Below are 21,328 nucleotides of genomic sequence, written 5' to 3'. Positions count from 1 at the left end.
GAGATCAAGTGAGCTGAATGCCTAGCTAGAGGCCGCTTCAGTTCAAGTGGAATTAATGATATTAATCCACAGCTTACTCTTGACTGAACCCGTAGGGTCACACAAATAGTACGTAAACGGATCAAGTATTTAATGGCATTAAATACTCCATCTATGAATATTCGGAATCGACGGATCTTGGTTTCAGTGGGAGCTGAGATCGTCACAGGCAAGAAATGAATACTCCGGAAACGATGATATTGCCGGAAACGGAAATATGGATCGTATCGGAAATATAAATATTATCCAAGTCGTAGATGTTGCCGGAAACGGAAACATGGTACGTATCGGAAAATATTATCGGAAATGGAAATATTGCCAGAATCGGAAATATTGCCGGAAACGGAAATATTGTCAGAATCGGAAATATTATCGGAATCGGAAAATAATTCTGGAAACGGAAATATTAAATATTTGTTCGAAACGGAAATTAATTTCGGAATCGGAAATGTTAAATATTGTTCGTATCGGAAATGAATTCCGGAATCGGAAATTTAATCGGAAGCGTATCGTACGAATAAGCATCGGACGAGGCCTGCCGGACGAGGGCCCAGCACGAAGCCAGGCCATCGCCCAGCAAGCCAAGCGCGCCACACGAACAGCCAAGGCCACGCCAGGCCCAGCGCAAGGCCAGGCCCAGCAGGCCGTGGCAGCGCGCACAGCGCGCGCAGGAGCTACGTGGGCTTGTAGCTCGCGTAGGCCTCGCTGCGTGGGCTGTTGCTCGCACGCACGCGCATGGGCGGCCCATCGTGGCTGCCGTGTGTGTGTGCGTAAGTGTTTGTGTTCATGCACGATTCCTAAAACATGCAGAGTTCGGTTAATGATTAAATTCCTAATTCTATTTGATAAATTAATTAATTAGAGTTCTTGTAGGATTCTAGGTTTAATTAATTTGTATCTGAATAGGATTCCAATTCCCTTTCCGTACCCCTATAAATATGTGGCCTGGGTTCACAATTTATAACGAGTTTCAAAGTATTCAAAGTGAGTTTTTGAGAGAAAATTCAATCACACATCTTGCTCAAAAAGTGCCGAAAATTCTAGTACCTTAAGGGCGATTCTAGTTGGTCAATCTTAAGGCGGATCCGGACGTGCTGTGGACTATCTACGGAGGGACGACACTTGGAGTCCTAAAGACTTGTTCTTGTTCGGTTCGGGCGCAGCTAGGGAGGGCACGCAACAAAGAGTATGCATCTAAATTATGCTATATGATTATGTGTAAATAATATGTATTCCTGGGTTAATGGTTGTTTCCGCATGATTTATGTAATATCATATGTATCATAACCTAACAAAGCTCTCAAACCTTGGGAAGCTTTATCAAAGAGTGTTTGCAAACTGGTGTTTTACAAGCAATTCTAGCTTTCATGATGGAGGTAGAATTGTGGTAGCTTGGAAATCTGGTTGTTTCGCAGTTAATATAGTGGCTGCTTCTAGTCAGTTTGTGCAATGCCATGTTACTCCAGTTAGTGGCATGCATAGTTTTTATTGTACCTTCATTTATGCTTTTAATAATTCTAGCTTGAGACAGGAGTTATGGAGGGATTCAAAGTTGCTTAACACTCAAGATCCTTGGATTTTGTGTGGTGAATTTAATAGTGTGTTGGCAGTAGATGAAAGAATTGGGGCCCCTGTAAGACAGAGTGATATTGTTGATATAAGTAATTGCATCCATGCTTGTGGAATGGAGGATATCAAAAGTGTGGGAAATTTTTTCACTTGGAATAACAAGCAGCAAGGCACTAATAGGGTATTCTAAAAAATAGACAGATTCATGGCTAATCAAGCATGGCAAGGGTGTTTCTCAGCTGCTGAAGTCTGTTTCATGCCTGAAGGGCATTTTGATCATTCTCCTAGTCTATTAACAGTGTACCCTAGGAGTGGTGGAGGGAGAAAACCTTTCAAATACTTTACAATGTGGAAAAGCTCACCTGTGTTTTCAGAAACTGTCAAGAAGGCTTGGAATGTTCACATAGTTGGAAATAAAATGTTCAGCTTGGTTAGTAAACTAAAGAAAGTTAAACAAGCCTTGAGAAATCTGAATAAAGTGGGGTTTACTGATGTTCAAACTGTTGATCTAAAGGCATATCAAGATTTTGTGGATGCTCAAAGTGCTATGCATAGCAATCCTACTGATCCCAATGTAGCTGATGCAAAGTTGAAAGCTATACAAGAATATAAAGATAAACACAAGGCATATCTTGCCTTTTTAAGCTAAAAAGCTAAAGTTGCTTGGCTTAAAGAAGGGGATGAAAACACTGCTCTTTTTCATCAAAGTATCAAGGCTAGGAAAGTGCAAAATCAAGTCTATAGTATTTGTGATATGAATGGGGATTGGAAAGACACAGCTGATGAGGTTTCTGAAGCCTTTTTAGACTATTATAGAATGCTCTTAGGTAGCACTCATGACCATAGAGCTCCTGTTCTTAAACAAATAGTTCAGCAAGGTTCTGTGTGTCAGGATCATCACAAAAATATACTAAATGCCCCATATACTGCTGATGAGGTGAAGAATGCTCTTTTCTCTATTCCAGGAGTCAAAGCTCCTGGTCCAGATGGTTTCGGGTCTTATTTTTATAAAGATGCTCGGCATATTGTTGGAGATGAGGTAATTGCAGCTATCCTTGACATGCTACAGAATGGGAAGCTATTGAAGGAAGTGAACCACACTGTCATCACTCTCATTCCAAAGACTAAGTGTCCAAAGGATGTGAGTGAATTCAGACCCATTTCCTGTTGTAACACCATTTATAAATGCATTACAAAAGTTCTTTGTGGGAGATTAAGACAAGTGTTACCCGATCTGATTATGGAGAATCAAGGTGGTTTTGTTCATGGAAGGTTCATTGTTCATAATATTATGGTTGTTCAAGATTTAGTGAAGCATTATGGAAGGAAGGGGGTTAAACCTAGCTGCCTAATGAAGATTGATCTTCAGAAGGCATATGACACAGTTGATTGGCAGTTTTTGGAAGAAATGCTCACTTATTTGGATTTCCCTTGTTCTTTTGTGAAAATAGTGATGCAGTGTGTTACTACTCCCATGTTCTCTTATGTTGAATGGAAGTATGCATGGATTTTTTAAATCCAAGAGAGGTTTAAGGCAGGGGGACCCCATCTCTCCACTGTTGTTTGTCATATGTATGGAATACTTGTCTAGGATTTTGAACAGAATGTGTGACTTACCCCAATTCCAGTTTCACCCAAGATGCAAGGAGATCAAGCTCACTCACCTTTGTTTTGCTGATGATTTGATTCTTTGCAGTAAGGGTGATTATCAGTCCATTCTTCTTCTGTTGCAGGTTTTCAAGCTCTTCTCTAATTCAGCTGGTTTAAAGGCAAATCAGCAGAAGTCTTCTGTGTACTGTCATGGTATGCCAGAGATTGAAGTCCAAAGGGTGGTTGATGTTTCTGGTTTCTCCAGAAGTTCTTTGCCTTTTAAGTACCTGGGTGTGCCCATATGTTCTAAACAGATTACTGTGGCTCAACGTGGGCATTTAGTGGATAAAATGATCACCAGGATTAAGATTTGGAGCTCAAGAAACCTCTCTTACACTGCCAGAATACAGCTAATCAATTATGTATTGGGATCAGATCTATGTCATTCCTAAAAGAGTTCTGCAGGACATTGTGAAGATATGTAGAGCATTTCTATGGAGTGGACAAGCATTCAGTCAGAAACCAAGTAATATAGCCTGGGATAAAGTTTTTTGTGACAAGCAGTATGGAGGCTTAGGTTTTAGGGATGTTTTATTGTGGAATATTGCCTTCATGGGGAAGTATGTTTGGGCTCTTGTCAAAAAGCATGACAATATCTAGATCAAATGGGTTACTTTAGTCTATCTCAAAGATGGGGAATGGTGGGATTACCAACCTAGCTCTTCTGCTAGTTGGTATTGGAGGCAAATTTGTGACACTAAGGAGAAATTCAAGCAGTGTTTTACTCTGGCAGAACTGGAGGGCATGGCTCATTATTCAGTGAAGCAAGTCTATGAGAAACTTTTGGGTGTGAAACCTAGAGTGCCTTGGGATAGATTGGTTTGGAACAGATTGATCACCCCTAAGCACAGATTTATCTGTTGGCTTGCTGTTCAGTGCAGGCTTCAGACCACAGCTAAACTGGCTAGAATTGGCATTAGTCAATCTGCTCTATGCTTGATTTGTGGGTTACAGGATGAAAATCACAATCATCTCTTCTTTCAGTGTCCATTTAGTTGCCAAATTATTCAGGCCGTGCAAAATTGGTTGGGTGTCCCCATGAAGGGTAATCTGCATCAGTTAGTAAGGAAGACTGGCCATATTAGTGTTTCTAAGTTCATAAAATAAGTCATTTTTGCTGCTATTGGCAATGCTGTGTATCTGATTTGGAAGAGTAGGAATGCAAGCTTCTGGGACAACAAAATTCCCACTATTAGTCACACTGTGGGCAGTTTGAAGCAATTGGTTAGGGGCAGAATCCAAGTAATTCTGCCAAAATCTGTGAGCAAAAGAGATTATGATTGGTTTTTAGCCTTGTAATGGGCATGTTGGCTTGTTTGTTTTGTTTGTGTTGCCTTGTATAGCTGTGTGTTGCTAATTCCTTGTTGATAGAGTCCAACCTAGTTGGTTTGTATCACTTGGTTTTAGCTTAAGTTGTATTGTTTGCTCTATTAATATATTTCTCTCTTGCTTAGGAAAAAAAAAATCATTGATTGATATGTAATAAAAACTGGACAAACATTAAATTATGAAGAAATGTGTAATAAAAAACTAGACAAACATTAAATTATAAATAAATGTACCTCCATGGTTGAATGCTTGGAAACTACACTGACGTTAACCGCTTGAAGTTCTTCAATACATGGAGAAAACTACGAACTACTGCTAGGTTACTAATCATAGGGAAAAACTAAGCGCTAAGGCTAAAGCTAAGGAAAGCTGAGAAAATATGAAATGCTTTGTTTGTGTGTTGATGACACTACTAGAAAAAGGACATTTAACGACGAACAATTTCGTCGTAAAAAGCCTCAATTTTCGTCGTTAAAACCTTTAACGACGGACACGATGTTTGTTGTAACAGGTTCCGTCGTTATTGGCTTTAACGACGATGTTCGTCGTTAATATTTAACAAAGATTAACGATGAAACATCATGTCGTCGTTAACCATTAACGACGGAGTATCGTTTCGTCGTTAACAATTAACGACGAATTATGGGTTCATCGTTAATTGTTAACGATGAATTTAGGATTTCATCGTTAAAAGTTCACGACGAACTATTGTTTCATCGTTAAAATTTAACGACGAATTATTATTTCGTCGTTAAAAAATAACAACATGATATTTCATCGTTAAATACTTATTCACGATGAACAATTAAGCAATAACGACCAAAAAAAACCATCCTAATATGTCATTCTAACGGTAAAAAAAATTAAATTTTTGGCAAGAACGTCGAACTATTTTGAAGTTAATACTATAATAATAACATTATTTACATTCTTCAAAACACCTACATTTTCTCTGTGAAACAATATACAAAACTATAAATCAATCAATAAAAACAACTGAAAATTTCATTACTCAAAAAAAAATTGACAATAGAACTTCAAGTTATGTGAACCCAACAATCACAGCTCGTTGTCTTTAAATTCTAAAAACTAATAAATAAATAACTCATGTCCAATCTAATAGAACAAAATAAAATCTAAATAGTTGAAGTGTCCTCTCTTGGAGGCTTAAGCCCTTGTAGTAACACTTCTTTAAATGATTTAAGTTCATCTTCAACTGAACTCTTGTGGCTCTTAAGTGCATTGTTTTCTTCTTGTACCGTATCCACGCGATTGGTTCTTCTGCCATTATTTTCTGAATTTCCTCCTACAACACATAACCTTGGCATTTAGTAGGAGAAAAGCAAAAAATAGAGTAAAGTGCAGCATCAGTTTGGATCAGGCTGTGGATGAAATATTTCAGTTTGTGTAGCAGTATTATAAATTTGTCACTCATAACCTCCCCACTTACCAAAGAATGGATCTATCAGGTTCGAAAGAATGGATGAAGATATACTCAGCTACTATTACTTGTGCACTTGGATAGTACAAGATAACCAGAGCATGAAGATACAATTTATTTTTTACGATATAAAAAAGAAAAATGGAAATGCTGAAGAACAACAAGAGAAAAAAACATTGTGTAAAGAAAACGAACCTTATATACATTATTCACACCTCTTACCATATTAAGTCTACGTTTGACACGATCAAGAGTTATCTCATTCCTGCAGAGTCCATGCTAGGTATTCTTAGAGCATTCACGCCAGGATCCAAGCTGTAGGAAACCCTTTTGTAATGCCTTCAGATTCACCAGAGGCACAGTTGTTGGCTTTTCGTGAGCACACTACATAAAGAAACTATCAAAATAAACCCGGGCTAATCTGCAGAATAGAACCTAGAGATCCACATGGTTTTGAGACTTACTTGAAAACACAATGTTGTTCGCTTCACCTCTTCAACAATGAGGGAACATTCAGACGGCATGAGTTTGTCCCCAAACATAATCACCTTCAGAATAAAATTCAAATAGTAATGTTACTAATGGAATATTGGAAGCAAGGACTAGTAACATATCCAAGTCATGTAACCAGACTATAATGGGCGTAGGAAGAACTGTACAAGATTCCTTTGTAATCAATTAATTTCATAAAATACAAGTCATGTAGAAGTTTCAATCACAACTTGCAAGGTATAATGACATGGAACTTTTTTCAATACTTTCAGTCGGGCATGATTTTGTTTGTTTCAATCATGATTTGACAGATTTTGTTTTGACAATCTGAGAACAGAATCTTTAAGTGTTATTTGACAGATAAATTGACAGGCTCAATCGGTTCAACATACAACAATATCATGATCTGCGTCCAGGAATTAGACTAATTCATGGAACGTCTGGTTTTTGTATACTAAAAGTAACTATAGGAGCGCTCAATACTGCCAACCTCTGCACCTCAACAATGAACAGACAGACCATGGGACAATCTCAATAATAGCACATCAGGCAGTAAGAGCTAGCAGTGTGCACTGGAAAAGGTATTCTGCATTAAGGGTTGTAGGCGTGTAATGAAATAGCTGGTACAGTCTACTTGTAAAATTATCAGGGAATAAGTTCAATTGCCTGAAGTGAACAACCAGACCATCCAAATTCTCTTTTCAAAATATTAGTTTGACGCTCCCTAGAGGAACAAAAGCAATCTTGAAGTATCAAACACTTCAAAAAAAACCTCAGACATGACTTGTTATTCTTCTGTTAACATAATGAATAGAGCAGATTAGAAAGATAAGGCACCTTAATATTAAAAGTTTCTGACAGAAACACTTGAATAGCAGAAATATTTAGAGGAAGAAGAGTCAAGAGACTTGGAACATGTTTAGCTTTTAAAACTTGATGCTAAAAAACGTTTGTCCTTAAACAATGATAAAAAAAAAACTATATTGAAGTCTTTTAGAAATTGATGTAATGGTTGACCATCTTTAAGTTACCTGATGATTTTGAGCACCAACAACCTCTAAGCACATAAGAGTATTTTGGAGGAAAATTAACTTTTACTACAGACAATGATTAACGAAGTAATTAAGTACCTAACTTTACCAGCTTCTATCTTCAATTGTACGTTAATTTCTTTTTATTGCAATCTCGCAGTTTTGGTGCATATGAATAATGCTCAAGCTCCTCAACTGCTAGAAAATTGGCCACGATTATTCATTAAACTAATATTATAACTACATACCATGAAAATAATAGGGAATGTTGTATTTGATCAGAAGCTCAGAAAATCAACTAAAATTTCATGCAGAAAGTTTGAAACAATTTACAACTACAGCAGTTGTGAGGAACAATGAATTTGACATTTAATTTGAGAAGCCTCCCCTTGAGGACAACAAGAAACTTATGCTATAATGGACAGGCTAAAGGCAGAAATAACCTAATGATGCAAATCATGGAGATGGTAAGCCAAAATAAAGAAGGTTTCTTCTCTGCTTCATTGCATCAGTAAAACAACAGTATCAGATCCCCTATTTTCTCTTTGTTTCTTATTCAAAACTCATAAAGATACATTGGCAGGTTTTTCTATAGCATAATTTTGTAAGGCCAAATATAAAATGAGGTTCCTTTAAAGCTAAAGTTTTCACAATCGAAAATATATTTTTACTGTTTCTTAAAGGCATCGAATCTCCAGGGGATGCTAGCAATACACTATCCATACCTAGAAAAGGATCAACCTTCAATCAAAAGCTAACGAACAATTCAACATATTGAAACATATTAATGGTGAAATCAAAGTCTACAAACTAATTATCCTAACTCCTATTATTAAAAAGCTTACAAATACATAAAGTCATGGATAAACCTACAATTCTAGCTATAAAGGTCCTTATATAGAAAGACCAATATATGAAGTACTGCATACTGGCATTAAGATATTGATTATACGTTAAAAGAGATTGCAACAAGAAATAAAAAATGCAAAGAGGATATTTAAATTTTGACCAACTTACAGTTATAATTTCTACTCAAAGAGAATACCTAAAGAGGTATGCACAGAACACACAGAAACCTCAGTAACAAGTGAAAGAATCGAGCAAGTAGTGCCAAGTAGCTATTATTGAAAGATTTTGAAGCGAAACTGAATCTTGCTAGCTTTTGTGTCTTACTTAATCCTACAAGCATGTGCAAGTAAACTAAATACAAATGGCTAATTATATACATCACTTGCAGCCTACTGATAGTCGGTAACAAGTGAATGGTTATAACAACTCCAATTTGTTAATCAATGATCAGCTCTAAGGGGCTTAATTAAAGCATATGTTGGGTTTTCTATCAAAAATCTGTAATAATTTATAGGCATTCTAGAGGAAAAGTTCAAGATATTGTGTAGCTAAAAAAAAGTTGGACAAACAAACCTGAAACACAACCATATAGATACATAATCACTCTGAGGTCTCCAATGGAATTCGATAATATGTAAACAAAGTTTTAGGCACATAATCTATTACAATCCGATATTTAAGTGTTTAAGTAGTAACTAGGGGATAGTAACCAACTCCAAATTAGCTGCTCCATCAATATGAATAAGCAAGAGGAATCAATGTGTCTAAACACATGTCAATAATTATAAAACTAAAGAACAAAAGGTAAGTCCATAATTAGGGATCATACGAAAATCTGTCGATATGACCAAAGTAACAGAGTTTCTATACACCTGTAATAAGTTTATTAACACTTTTAGTGTTCTTTTTAAATCAATATCGCTGCCTATAGTTGGTGGATGCCAATTGCCATGGATGTTATCTAGGAATTTCTACCAACTCTGACACAACACTAGTAGAAATTTCTGGGTTGGCAACAATAGTCTTGTGAAAGATCAATTAGCTGAAATCGACTGGATTTGAGAAACCACAAGATTCTATCATTTCTATATTCATCTTGCAATTGACCAGAATAAAAATATTTAATGGATAAATTGCAAACTAATTTCTTTGAGAATGGACTTTATCTGTAGATTTCAATTCATGTAAACAACTTCGCCATGACGAAATTCTTAAAACTAATTGAACTCTGCAAAATTATGATGGATTAATTGACTAATAATTAACTAATTACACAAAGTAAATTCAACCAAAAAAATAAACTATTAGGATTGTAACTTGAATAAAGCGAGATTCAAGCAGAAATCGACTTACTAACGTATTTCCGCGCCATATAAAGCTACGACCACCGCAGCTCCCATCACCTTCTTTGATACTGCCACCTTTCCAGATGCAACCCCTAACCAGAAACGACCGCCACCACCTGGACCTCCGCCTTTAAAAAATCGTGAATCCCTCAATGGAAAGGTAATTTTGTCGGCAAATCTATGGTAAGAGAGCCCACGCTAGTCGCCGCCATGGAATTTGAGAATAGAGAACTAGAGAACCAAAAACTATATAGAAAAATACAAATGGTTTTTCATTTAGGTTTTGGAGAGTTTGGTGGAATTTTATTAGCCGCTTTAAACATGAATTAACGACGAAACAAAAGTTACAAAATTGGTTCTATCTTAATTTGTTAAAAGTTTTGGATAACCCGCGTTAATTTCTTAACTTTTTCTACTTTCTCGGTTTTAACGAGTAGTTTTTTACTTCCGTCGTTAAAGATTGGTTGTTAAATGTGTCATTTCAAGTAGTGTGATGTCCTTAATCTACCGGTTTCTGATGTATATGTAACCCTTGATAAGAGGCTGTTGAAGAGCGGTTGTGGGAAAGTGGGAGGTCACTTCTACAAAATGTCATTTTATGGCGTTGTTTTAATAACACTTTTGACCTTTTTGTTGTTATAGATATCATATACATGATATATGTTAGGTTATGAACAATCTAATTGACATGAATAAAACCATAATTGTCAGAATCCAAGTAAATTCACATAATCAATTAGCACATTGAGTCACGTATAATTAATGTTGCGTGCTTTCCCTAGATGCTCCCGAACCGAACAAGAACAAGCACTACACCACAATAAAATTCTAACATCGCTTTTTTCAATTAAATACAACGCTTTTAAAGTGTTGTTAATTAGCAGCACTGTGAAAAGAATAACAACACTTTTCAAAAGCGTTGTTAATATTGCATCACCTAGCTGCATTCAATACAGAAGCGCTATTAAAGCTCTGGTTATGGCGGGATGTTTTTTACAAAAACAACTAATTTAATTTAAATTAATTAGTAGCGTTGAACTAAAAGGCGTTGCTATTAAAAAAAATTAGTAAAAAAAATAAATTTAATATAGCGGGATATATGTTGGTCCCACAAAAAAAATAGTAAAAAAAATTGAATATATGTAACTTCCAATTTAATTTCTATCATATCAAATAAATGGCTCAATGTTTCATAACATAAAATCATATGAAATGTTGTCAACACATTAGGATAAAAAGAACAATAGAAAAATAATGAAATATCTGTGTCATATAGTACTTCTTTTAATTTCAAATCAACACACTAAAATTAGAACGTTGTAGACAATTTCCAGTCAAAATAATGTACATTGTAACACTGGGTGCCGACGTGCTTTTCTTCAAAAACTCTTATATTCATCTATTGCGGTTCATGACTTAAGAGTTCACAATGACACAAATGCTTGTTACAATTGTACAGGTTCTCTGAAAATACGTTCAAAGCATCTATCACTTCTGATGTTTCAAGCTTTGGATGTCTTATAACAACAATGTGGTTACTAGACCCGATATTTGCACAGGCATTATGAGACAAAATGTTAGCCGTGTTAAAATTTCAAGTAACATCTAAGTAGAAAATGGTTAAATGGTTGCTTATAACCAAATTTCTTACCCGCAACTCGAATCCAAGTAATCTGCAACAATTGACAGCATTTGTTGGGATGATTTATAACTTTTTCCAAGAAGAAAAATCTTACAAGTTCACATCTTTCAGGTCTTCACTTGTTGTGATAACTATGTAAAGCATCGCTAATTAGACCCTGTCAAATTCTTTTGGGAACTCCATTAACAAAATCTGGAAAAAACATTCAGACAGATCAGCAAACATAAATTGAATAAGTGAATCAAAAAAAACTTAAAGTTTACACCTCAAGGCTCTCCTTCGGTCAGCTAAAACTTAAAATGCTAAACACGGTATCCATAGAGTCATGTAACACTTTATTTCCATGTGAGAAACATATTTTAAAGAAATAAGTGAAGAAGAGACTGCAAATATGGAGTGGAATACAACAAGCTGGTAACCACGGCTCTAGTAGTAGAATCCCTTGCCAATGACTATCAGTCTTGAGCCCTCGATGCCTATGCAGATGCCACCTAAGTAGCACCCAAAATAATAATAAGATCCATTTTATAAGGTCGAAAAATATAAAAGAATAGACATTACAAAGGTCCACAATATTACAGAAAAAAGGTAAGAGTCTACAACTAAGATCAAGGATTATGCAGTGAAATATTACTTGGTGTAAGAACTTGTATAAGACATAATAAAATAACAAGTGTGCGGAAATACATATGTTCAATGAGGCCTGAACAATGTGAAGAAAATGCGTCCTTCACCCAAGGTGCATTAGTCTAATACCAAAGTTCAGATTAATTACGAATAATTAATTCAGTAAGATCAAGTGATCGAAACATCTAGCTGGGAGAATTTTTTTGATCACTGAATTCTAATCCTCATTAGGATCACAACTTACTCTTAACTGGACCTACAAGGTCAACCCATTGACATAAAACAGATCGCTAGATTAAATGAATCAGAAATTTATTTAATGGCTATTTGGAAAATTAGTTCGAAAAACGTAGATAAGACGTTGGATCGTAATCGCATATCGTATTGCATATAACATCGGACTGAGCCAGACGATTAATCGTATTGTAAGAAATTGGATCGTCAAGTACGATACAATGAGAATTTGCTGCAAGAAAATTCGTAGCATACAAGGAGCAGCCCATGAGCCGTGGACGCAAGCGCACAAGGCCAATATGCGACTGGGCTAATGAACTCAGAATTAACTGAAATTTTTCCCTACTGTTCTTGGGTATATTATGAACTTATGGTAATTTTTTCGTTCATGAATATTAACTATGAGAGCTGCACGCAACAAGGCAAGGGCGCGTCCCAAGGCCCACTGCCGTGCAGGCCCATGGCCGTGTGTGTAAGTGTGGCTGGCCGGCTAGGATTTGGCTTGGTCGATTGGCATACTTACTTAATAGGTTATTATAATAACCTAACACACAAGTTGTTTTCCACACTACCCTAATCCGATTCTAACCTAAGGACAGAAAACCCCTAATTCTCTATGTGCCTCCGTTAAAAGTGTTCTTCCCAAAAGCAAACAATCTTGAGTGATTTCTAAGCCATCGATCTCAAGACGGATCTGAACGTGTCGGTGAACCAAGTACATGAATGACATCTGGAGTTCTTGTTCATGTTCGTGATTCGTTGAACTAGGGAAAACACGCTACAAACGTAAGTATTGCTTAATCTGTACTTTATACATGCTTCCTGGCTTTGGGGTTATTCCGCTATCATGTTATGTATTTAACTGTAAACCCCTACAGTGGTATAATGAGCTACATGTATTTAAAGTACTTATTAGCATGTTTATATGTTTGTGATAATTATTGTCAATTTTTTCTGAATTCTTTCGTGAATTGTCAAATTATTTCTAGATTATTGGATAAGTAGTAGAAAGTGATTCTGAATTCGTAAAATGTCAGAATTCGATTTTTCTGACCCTAATCTGATTGAAAACGGCGTTTTAAGATCATCTCATGCGAACAGAATCTCAAAAATAGGCCCCGAAGTGCGATTTTTTGGGCATTTTTGTTAATTAATGAATTAAATCATTAAATTTGGAAAGAAATTCAATTAATTGCTCGACCTAATGAACTCGGAATTAATTGAAATCTTTCCCTACTGTTCTTGGGTACATTATGAAGTTATGGTAATTTTTTCGTTAATGAATATTAACCATGAACCCTAATTTTATTTTTACCCAATTTAATGAATTTTAGATCGAAAATTAATTTTATTAATTGGTTAGATCTGAAAATTTATTTAGGTGAGAAGGGGAATATTGTTTCATGTTTACATGGAAAATTTAAAAATTCATGGATTAAAATTTTGATTGGATTCGTTAATTTTAATCGATCACCTAAACCAAATTTGATAAAAATCTAATTTTTAAATGTTTAGAACGATTTAAAGTTTTGTATTGAATGATCAAAATCATTCAAATTTTTCTTGATGATTACCGTACATTAAATTTGAATATATGTTAGCCAAGATTTATAAATTTCACGAATTGGATTGTTTAAAATTTAATAAAATCACCTAATACATTATTTTTCGTAATTAAAATGATTAATTTTGTTAATATTATGAAAAAAATAAAATTTTGTGCAATTTTTAGTTTCGGATATTAAAATTGATTTTTTTTAATAATCGGACGAGTACCTGCTTGCACGAAGCAAGGGCTGCTGTCCGTGCGAGACGAAAGGGGAAGGTGCACACACGAAGGCAGTATAGGCGATGGCCTTGTGTGCGCTGCCTACTTGGTGCGAAAAGGCTGTGGCTGTGCGCTGAGCTGGGAGAAGCCCTTGGGCGAGTTCGCGGCACACCACACTCCAAGGCCAGCGAGCGTTGGGCCGAGGCAGTGAGCAGCGACGAGAGCAACAGCAACGGCATGGGCGTGAGTGCCTGTGCGATGCGATGCTTCGTGCCTGCACGTTGGGCCTTGCGCCCTCGCGTGGGTGCATTGTGAAGGAAATATGTCCTTCACCCAAGGTGCATTAAGTCGAATACCAAGGTTCAGATTAATTGCGAACAATTAATTCAGTAAGATCAAGTGATCGGAACAGCTAGCTGGAGCAATGCTTCCGATCAGTGAGTTCTAGCTAATCTATATTAGGCTCACAACTTACTCTTGACTGAACCTATAAGGTCACACCAATGACATGTAACAGATCACCGGATTAAATGAATCGGAAATTCATTTAATAGCTTTTCGGGAATTAGTTTGGAAAAACGTATTATACGATACGACCTTGCATCGGAATCGTATATCGTATCGTGAATATTCGTAAGCTAGGCGAAACGAATAATCGTATCGTACGACGGTGATTCGTCCTGTACGATTGTAACACCCCGACAATTCTACTTTTTCTAAAATAACCCTTTTTATAAATATAACTATAGAGAATTATCAAAGTATTATCGCCCGTGTGAAAACGTAACGGCTTATTCAGAATTTTGCAGCGGAAAACATAAAACTATCTTTAGGTTTATAAATAATCAATTACAGAGTAAAATCCAAAACCAATCAACGAAAATAAAGTGATGTAGCTAGTACGACAAGTTTAAAGTTCAATTTAACAAACCCAAGTCAACTAAGCGAATCAAAACTAAATACAAGCTCTCTAATCCCGATCCCAATGATGCATCATCTTCAAACCTGTAGATGGATAATGCTTATTGATCCTTAGAGACTGCTCACCAAAATGGGTCATCACAGGATCAATAAGGCATAGCCATGATCAACACACACAAATAAAGCACGTAATCAGCAAAGCTGAGTACTACATACTAAATCAACAATAATCCCAACATGATTCTATTAAACGAACAATCCTAACATGATACTAATAAAACATAAGTAAGGGCAAACAAAACATATTAATTTGAAGACAACACTTGACTAGACTAGGCTAGACTGGACAAGACTTTTATAACAATAATATTATTTTAATTGAAATAGTCAATGGACCGAGTTGTCTAACTAGAAGCTTCACTAAGGAAAACGAGGTACGGGCGCGACTCCGTAAACTCAGTGACCTGCGATATCGAGGAACTTTTGAATAAAAATAGAACACGGTGATCAATCCGGTCCCAGAAAAGGCCATGGGCTACCACCATGAACCCCAACTCCTGTTTGTCCGTCACTTCAGACGTGCACAGTCTAAAGCTATTGCTATTCAGTTTCACTTTACATGATTTACCAATTAATACTTTGTTATGATTCGACAATCACATAAATCATAAAATCAACAAGTATTCACAACTGTTTTTATCTTGGAATTAGGTAAGCGATCACAAAGTTATCAATCAAGAAATCATTCCAATTAATTCAACCTTTCCTTTAACAATGATCAACCCCTCTATATGGGTATAAGGTTTCAACTTACTAAACAAGGTCCTCGGCCCTCATAAAGTAGTGAAATGCTAAAAGGGAACAACGAAATAATATAAAGTTCCTAACTGACATGCTTACACAATAATCCATGCTAAAATGTTATAATTCTCATAATAAAGTTCTATGCTCAATGCATTCATTCAACGACATTGAATCATAAAATTTCCAACATAAACCAGTCCACACATACATTCAACATAGTTTCAACAATAACCCATATTCACAAACAAACAGGTATGCACGTACCTTGTGTAAACAAACTGATATGCCACTTTAACACTTTTAAAAGTCGTCTACAAAGAATTCTCCGCCTAAAACAACCAACAAAGATTCCCAATCAACTTCTAATCATCCACAATTATAATAAAGCATTCTAAATACATCCTAAACATATTTAGAACCTTCCCCAATATCAAAACTTGAATATTTGATTTCCTAGCATAACAATTATTGAATTAAAGATAGAAATTCGTTGAAAACTCTTCGCAAACATCATACTTTAATTTTCAGCACTATAAACTCGTTCAAAAGCTTCGCCAAGACCAAAAAACATGCTTAGAACATTGAAACAATAAATTTAATAATCCACAATCATCCTACCATGATTTAAAACCATTAAAAACTTAAAATTAATACTTTAAATAATTCAAACTCTTATTTCAATCAAATTATATAATCTGAAAATTAATAATTTAATTATGCAAAACATATAAATATGAAATTCATAATTAAATCATGAAACTATAAATTTAATTCAATAAAACATAAATTAAATTAAGAAAACATAATTAAAAACATTTGATTAATTTAGGGTTTAAGAAATTAACCAAATCAAAGAGGAGAGAGGGAAACGGCCGGCGACAAGGGTGTGGCAGGGCGGCACACGATGGCGCGCCGACGACAGCAAGGTGGTGGTGGCTGGGCAAACAAGCAAAGGCACGGTATAAGCAGCTAAAAAAAAGAAAACGAAAGAGAAAGAACGAAGGAGAGAAGAAAGGGGAGGAGGAACTACCGTGCAAAGGCCGACGGCAAGGGTATGCGGCGTTGTGTTGGCGGCGACGGAGGAGGCTGGTCGAACACAGCAACAGTTAAGGGGGAAAGAGAGAAAACAAAAGAGAAGGATAAAGAGAAGAGGGAGGAGAGAATTTACCGGCGGTACAGGCAGAGAGGGACGACAGAGGGGTGGAGCGCCGGCAGTGGTCACTGCGGTGGCTGGCGGCTGCAAGGTTTGAGGGTAGCAGTTCACGTGAATTGATGAAGGAGAGAGTGTTTGTTAATTTTTTTGTTTTTTTTACGTAAAATTGAAGGAGAAGAAAGGAGAGGGTTTTGGGTTTATTATTTTGGGCTTTACCCAATTGGGCTAGGAATAGGATTTAGTATAGCATTTGAATTCAACACCTCTTAGGATTTTTTTCCAAATTCAATCGTTTTATAATTCGAATTCTTTTCAAAATAAAATTCTAAAATTATTTTTTTGATTTCATAAATTCTTAAAATATTTAAAATGCATTTGAATAAATTAATATACATTAAATATGTATATTTATTACTAAAATTCACCAATATAATTTAAATATAATTAATTATTCGTAAAACTATATTAATAAACTTTGTAAATATACAAGGGATTACAACGATACGATAAATAATATCCGTAAGGCGTTCGTCGCGAATACGAGCCGCATCGGAGCTGCCGGCCCGCCGAGCCAAGCGCGCATGCGCGCAAGGCCCAACGAGCCAGCGAGCCAGCGAGCTCGCAACGCAGCAAGCAAGCCAACCCGCCTGGACTAGGAAGCGCGCACAAAGCACAACAACACAAAAGCGAGCAAGCAAAGGCCCACGGCCCATGCGGCTCGGATGCGCTATGGGCTTCGGCCTACGGTGTGTGTGTCGTGCGCATCGGCTGTGCGTGCGGTGTGTGATGTGTGGCCGGTCAAGGCCTTGTGTCTTGGCCGGTTACACTTAAAAATAATTTTGGTTATATTTTCACACACACATACAATCAGGTTTTCCTAACCTAATTCCAAATTACGTAGTTCAGTTTTGCTCTCTACTCAAAACTGTTCTTCCCGAAAAATCAAACTCTCTTGTATGTTGTCTAAGCTACAATAATCAAGACGGATCTGAACGTGTCGGTGAACCAAATAGAGGAACGACAATTGGTGTCCTTTGTTCGTGTTCGTTGATACTATACTCGGGAAAACACGCTTCAAATGTAAGTATGCTTAATCTGTACTTTATACATGTTTCCTAGCTTTGGGGATGTTCCGCACATGTTATGTATGTTTAACTGTATTCCCCTACACATTGGTGCGATGGCACTGCGCGTCGATGTGCTGGGCGCTTGCCTAGCCCAAGATACACATTATTGTGCGGTTTTGCTTTCTTTCACTTCAAGACCCAATTTGTGGGCTTTGGGCTTATTTTTGCACGAAGGGGCTAACGGTGGACTTTTTGACTATTTTATTTTATTTGGCTTGGACTGGGCTGCGAGTTTAAATATTTAAAATTATAAGGTCCAAATTAAATATTGGTTTAAGTGGGAGCCGTTTAAATGAAATTATTTAAAATAATTGTTTTTAATTATTTTTCGTAGGGCACCATTATTTTAATTAAATTAATTTTTGATTCGAATAATTCTAAGGATTAATAATTCGGAATTGATTAATCTTTTAGGACGCGTTTACATGAACGTGATTTTTAATAAATCATGTAAATACTTGCATATTTTACTTGGGCCATTCGTTTTAGGACATGAATGGATGAATGCATGGATATTATTTAATATATTGCAGGTATTGAAGGTGACTAGTATGGCCAATATAGGATAGTGTGTACCGTTTTATCTTTTAATGTAAAGTTTTAAATATGGTATGCGTACCATTGAAGTTTTGATGTAATAATTAGATTATTTGGTTCAAGTTTCTCTAGGTTATTTAAAATTTTAAGTTAGCTTTTGAATGGAGTTCAAGAAGATGCCAAGCTAACAAGGTGAAGAGAAGATTGGATGCTTTAAGACCAAGTTTTTGTGCCATACTAGTTCACCAAAGTTATTTATGCTTTCATATATTATTGAATGTATATTATGCATGAATGCGTTGTTTGTATGTTTGATTATGATTTAGTTCACTAAGTAATCAAACCAAGATAGAAACAACTAGGTCCAAAGTAATATTGAGTGTATAATTTCCTTCCAAATCAAGCACTTATAAAAATCTAAAGACCTAAGATAGTAGGCCTCCGCCAAAGCGAGGTGCTATTTTAGTATACTTAGATGGTAAAGTATCCCAAAGGAACACGTTGATTGTGGTTTTAACTCAAACAATATTGGCATATATTGTGGCAATGGGATAAATTATGGTATTAGTTTATTAACCAAGAGTAGTTTGAAGATTACTAGCAATAGGTTTTGCTTACCTAAAATCTTAAAATACTTAAGACAAGCCAAAGCATGCTTAAGAATTTAGGACTTTTAGGGTATTGGAATCGTTTCATTCATTATGGACCCTATTTGATTGCATGAATGAAATGTTTAATATCTTTCATGATTGCATGATTGCTTATATTTCAAAGTTATTAAAGGATTATGAATGGTTATTTATTGTGAATTTTTTTCAAATATAGTAATCAATGGCCGCAAACAATAACTCATTCAATTTGCGTTCAATTCTCGATAAAGAGAAGTTGAATGGCAACAACTTCCTCGATTGACAAAGGAACATGCAAATAGTTCTAATGCATGAGGAAAAGGAGTATGTCCTTGAGGAAGAGTTACTGGAAGCTGCTGGGACGGAGGTAACTCAAGCTGCCCTTAACCGTTGGATCCAGGCCAACATGGATGTCAAATGTGTGATGCTTGCATCCATGAATCCTGAACTTCAAAAAACGTTCATCAACTCAGATGCTTATCAACTCATCTCGGAGTTGAAGAACATGTTTCAAGACCAGGCCAGAATCGAAAGATTCGAAACTCAGAGGTTGATCCTTGAGATAAAGCTCAAGACAGGAGAACCAGTGAGCGCGCATGTTCTTAAGATGATTGGATTGTTTGAGAACATGAGGTCTCTAGATTCTGATGTCTCTAATGAGATGGACATTGACATCATTCTCCATTCACTTCATAGTGGATATGATCAGTTCAAGTTGAATTACAACATGAACAGTATGGAGAAAACTCTTACTTAGCTTCACGGTATGCTGAAAACCGCTGAAAAGACGCTTACGAAAGAGAATAAGCAAGACATGATTATGGTGCAAAAAGGGCACGGGTTTCAAGAAATATGACAAGGGAAAGGGCAAGAAGGGTAAGGACAAGGCTGCGCCCACACCTAAGTCCAACGACACCAGTTCTGGTAAACAGAAGAAGGTGACTCGTTCTCCTCCCTACTCTGAATGATTTTACTGCAAGAAGAAGGGGCATTGGAAGAGGGATTACTTGAAGAGAAAGGAAGATGAGAAGAACGGGAACGTTGCTTCTACTTCACGTATATATGTTATACATTGTAATCTTGAAAATTCTAATTCTTGGGTATTAGATACTGGTTGTGTCTCACACTTATGTTCCAATCCACAGGGACTAAGGAGAAGTAGAAAGCTAGATAAAGGCGAGATGGATCTACGCGTGGGAAATGGAGCACGAATTGCTGCATTAGCCGTAGGATCTTATTTTATATCTTTGCCTAGTGGTTTTGTTTTGGAACTAGAAAACTGTTACTATATTCCTAGTATCACCAGAAACATCATTTCCGTTTGAAGTTTGGATTCTAAAGGTTTTAGTTTTCAATTTAAAGACAATAGTTGTTCTTTTGCTTTGAATGGAATGTTTTATGGTTCAGCACAACAAGAAAATGGTCTATATGTGCTAGATACGAGCAAACACATTTATAACATAAATACTAAAAAGGCTAAAACTGGTGATTCGGATCTCACATTTCTGTGGCATTGTCGATTAGGACATATAAACACAAAGTGCATGGAATTACTTCAACTAAAGGGAATTCTAGAATCATTCGACTTAGAGAAGATTGATCAATGCGAATCTTGTTTACTTGGCAAAACGACAAATCGACCTTTCTCAAAAGTGGGAGAAAGAGCAGACTACTAGGGCTAATACATACGGACGAATGTGGGCCTATGAGTACAAAAGCTAGAGGTGATTTCATCTATTTCATAACGTTTACGGACGATTTCAGTAGATATGGTTATATTTACTTAATGAAACACAAGTCTGAATCGTTTGAGAAATTCCGAGAATTTCAAAATGGAGTAGAGAATCAACATGGCAAGAAAATAAAACCTCTAAGATCGCGAGGAGGTGAATATCTTAGCCACGAGTTTGATGACCATCTAAAAGAATGCGGTATTCTTTCTGAATTGACTGCTCCGGGGACACCTCAATAGAATAGACTGTCGGAACGAAGGAACATGACTTTACTAGATATGGTCAGATCAATGATGGGTCAAGCCAAACTTCCTTTACAATTTTGGGGACATGCGTTGTAAACAACAATACTCACACTAAATCGTGCTCCGTCAAAAGCTATTGAAAATATTCCATATGAATTATGG

The 21,328-nt window shown here is 36.3% G+C and overlaps 1 protein-coding gene and 1 long non-coding RNA gene across 4 annotated transcripts; one reads left to right on the top strand and one right to left on the bottom strand.

Moving 5' to 3' along the window:
• The first annotated feature begins 2,362 nt into the window (after window positions 1-2,362).
• LOC130461464 (uncharacterized) lies at window positions 2,363-4,474 on the top strand. Its single transcript, XM_056829578.1, has 4 exons — window positions 2,363-3,105; window positions 3,305-3,620; window positions 3,859-4,316; window positions 4,411-4,474. Exons 1-4 carry the CDS (start codon window positions 2,363-2,365, stop codon window positions 4,472-4,474), a joined length of 1,581 nt encoding a protein of 526 aa, XP_056685556.1.
• A 1,100-nt stretch (window positions 4,475-5,574) lies between these two features.
• LOC130462062 (uncharacterized) lies at window positions 5,575-10,240 on the bottom strand. 3 transcript variants are annotated; one of them, XR_008922193.1, is made up of 4 exons: window positions 9,754-10,240; window positions 7,661-7,746; window positions 6,493-6,576; window positions 5,575-6,412 (listed from the first exon to the last, which is right to left on the bottom strand). It is a non-coding gene; the product is annotated as an uncharacterized lncRNA (long non-coding RNA). The 3 variants fall into 3 exon arrangements; XR_008922192.1 differs by having other exon boundaries at window positions 7,651-7,746; window positions 9,754-10,227; XR_008922191.1 differs by lacking the exon at window positions 7,661-7,746 and having other exon boundaries at window positions 9,754-10,207.
• Between the last annotated feature and the right edge of the window lie 11,088 nt (window positions 10,241-21,328).

Source organism: Spinacia oleracea, chromosome 5 (genome assembly GCF_020520425.1).
Source record: "Spinacia oleracea cultivar Varoflay chromosome 5, BTI_SOV_V1, whole genome shotgun sequence".
Lineage (NCBI taxonomy): Eukaryota > Viridiplantae > Streptophyta > Magnoliopsida > Caryophyllales > Amaranthaceae > Spinacia > Spinacia oleracea.
Note: the sequence above shows the minus strand (reverse complement) of the source record. Positions and strands in the feature narration are given on the sequence as shown.

Coding starts and splice junctions, on each gene's coding strand:
- LOC130461464 (XM_056829578.1), top strand. CDS start 2,363: ATGAATGGGGATTGGAAAGACACAGCTGATGAGGTTTCTGAAGCCTTT. Junction 3,106..3,304: donor TTCTCTTATGTTGAATGGAA/GTATGCATGGAT, acceptor GATTCTTTGCAG/TAAGGGTGATTATCAGTCCA. Junction 4,317..4,410: donor ATGAAGGGTAATCTGCATCA/GTTAGTAAGGAA, acceptor CTGATTTGGAAG/AGTAGGAATGCAAGCTTCTG.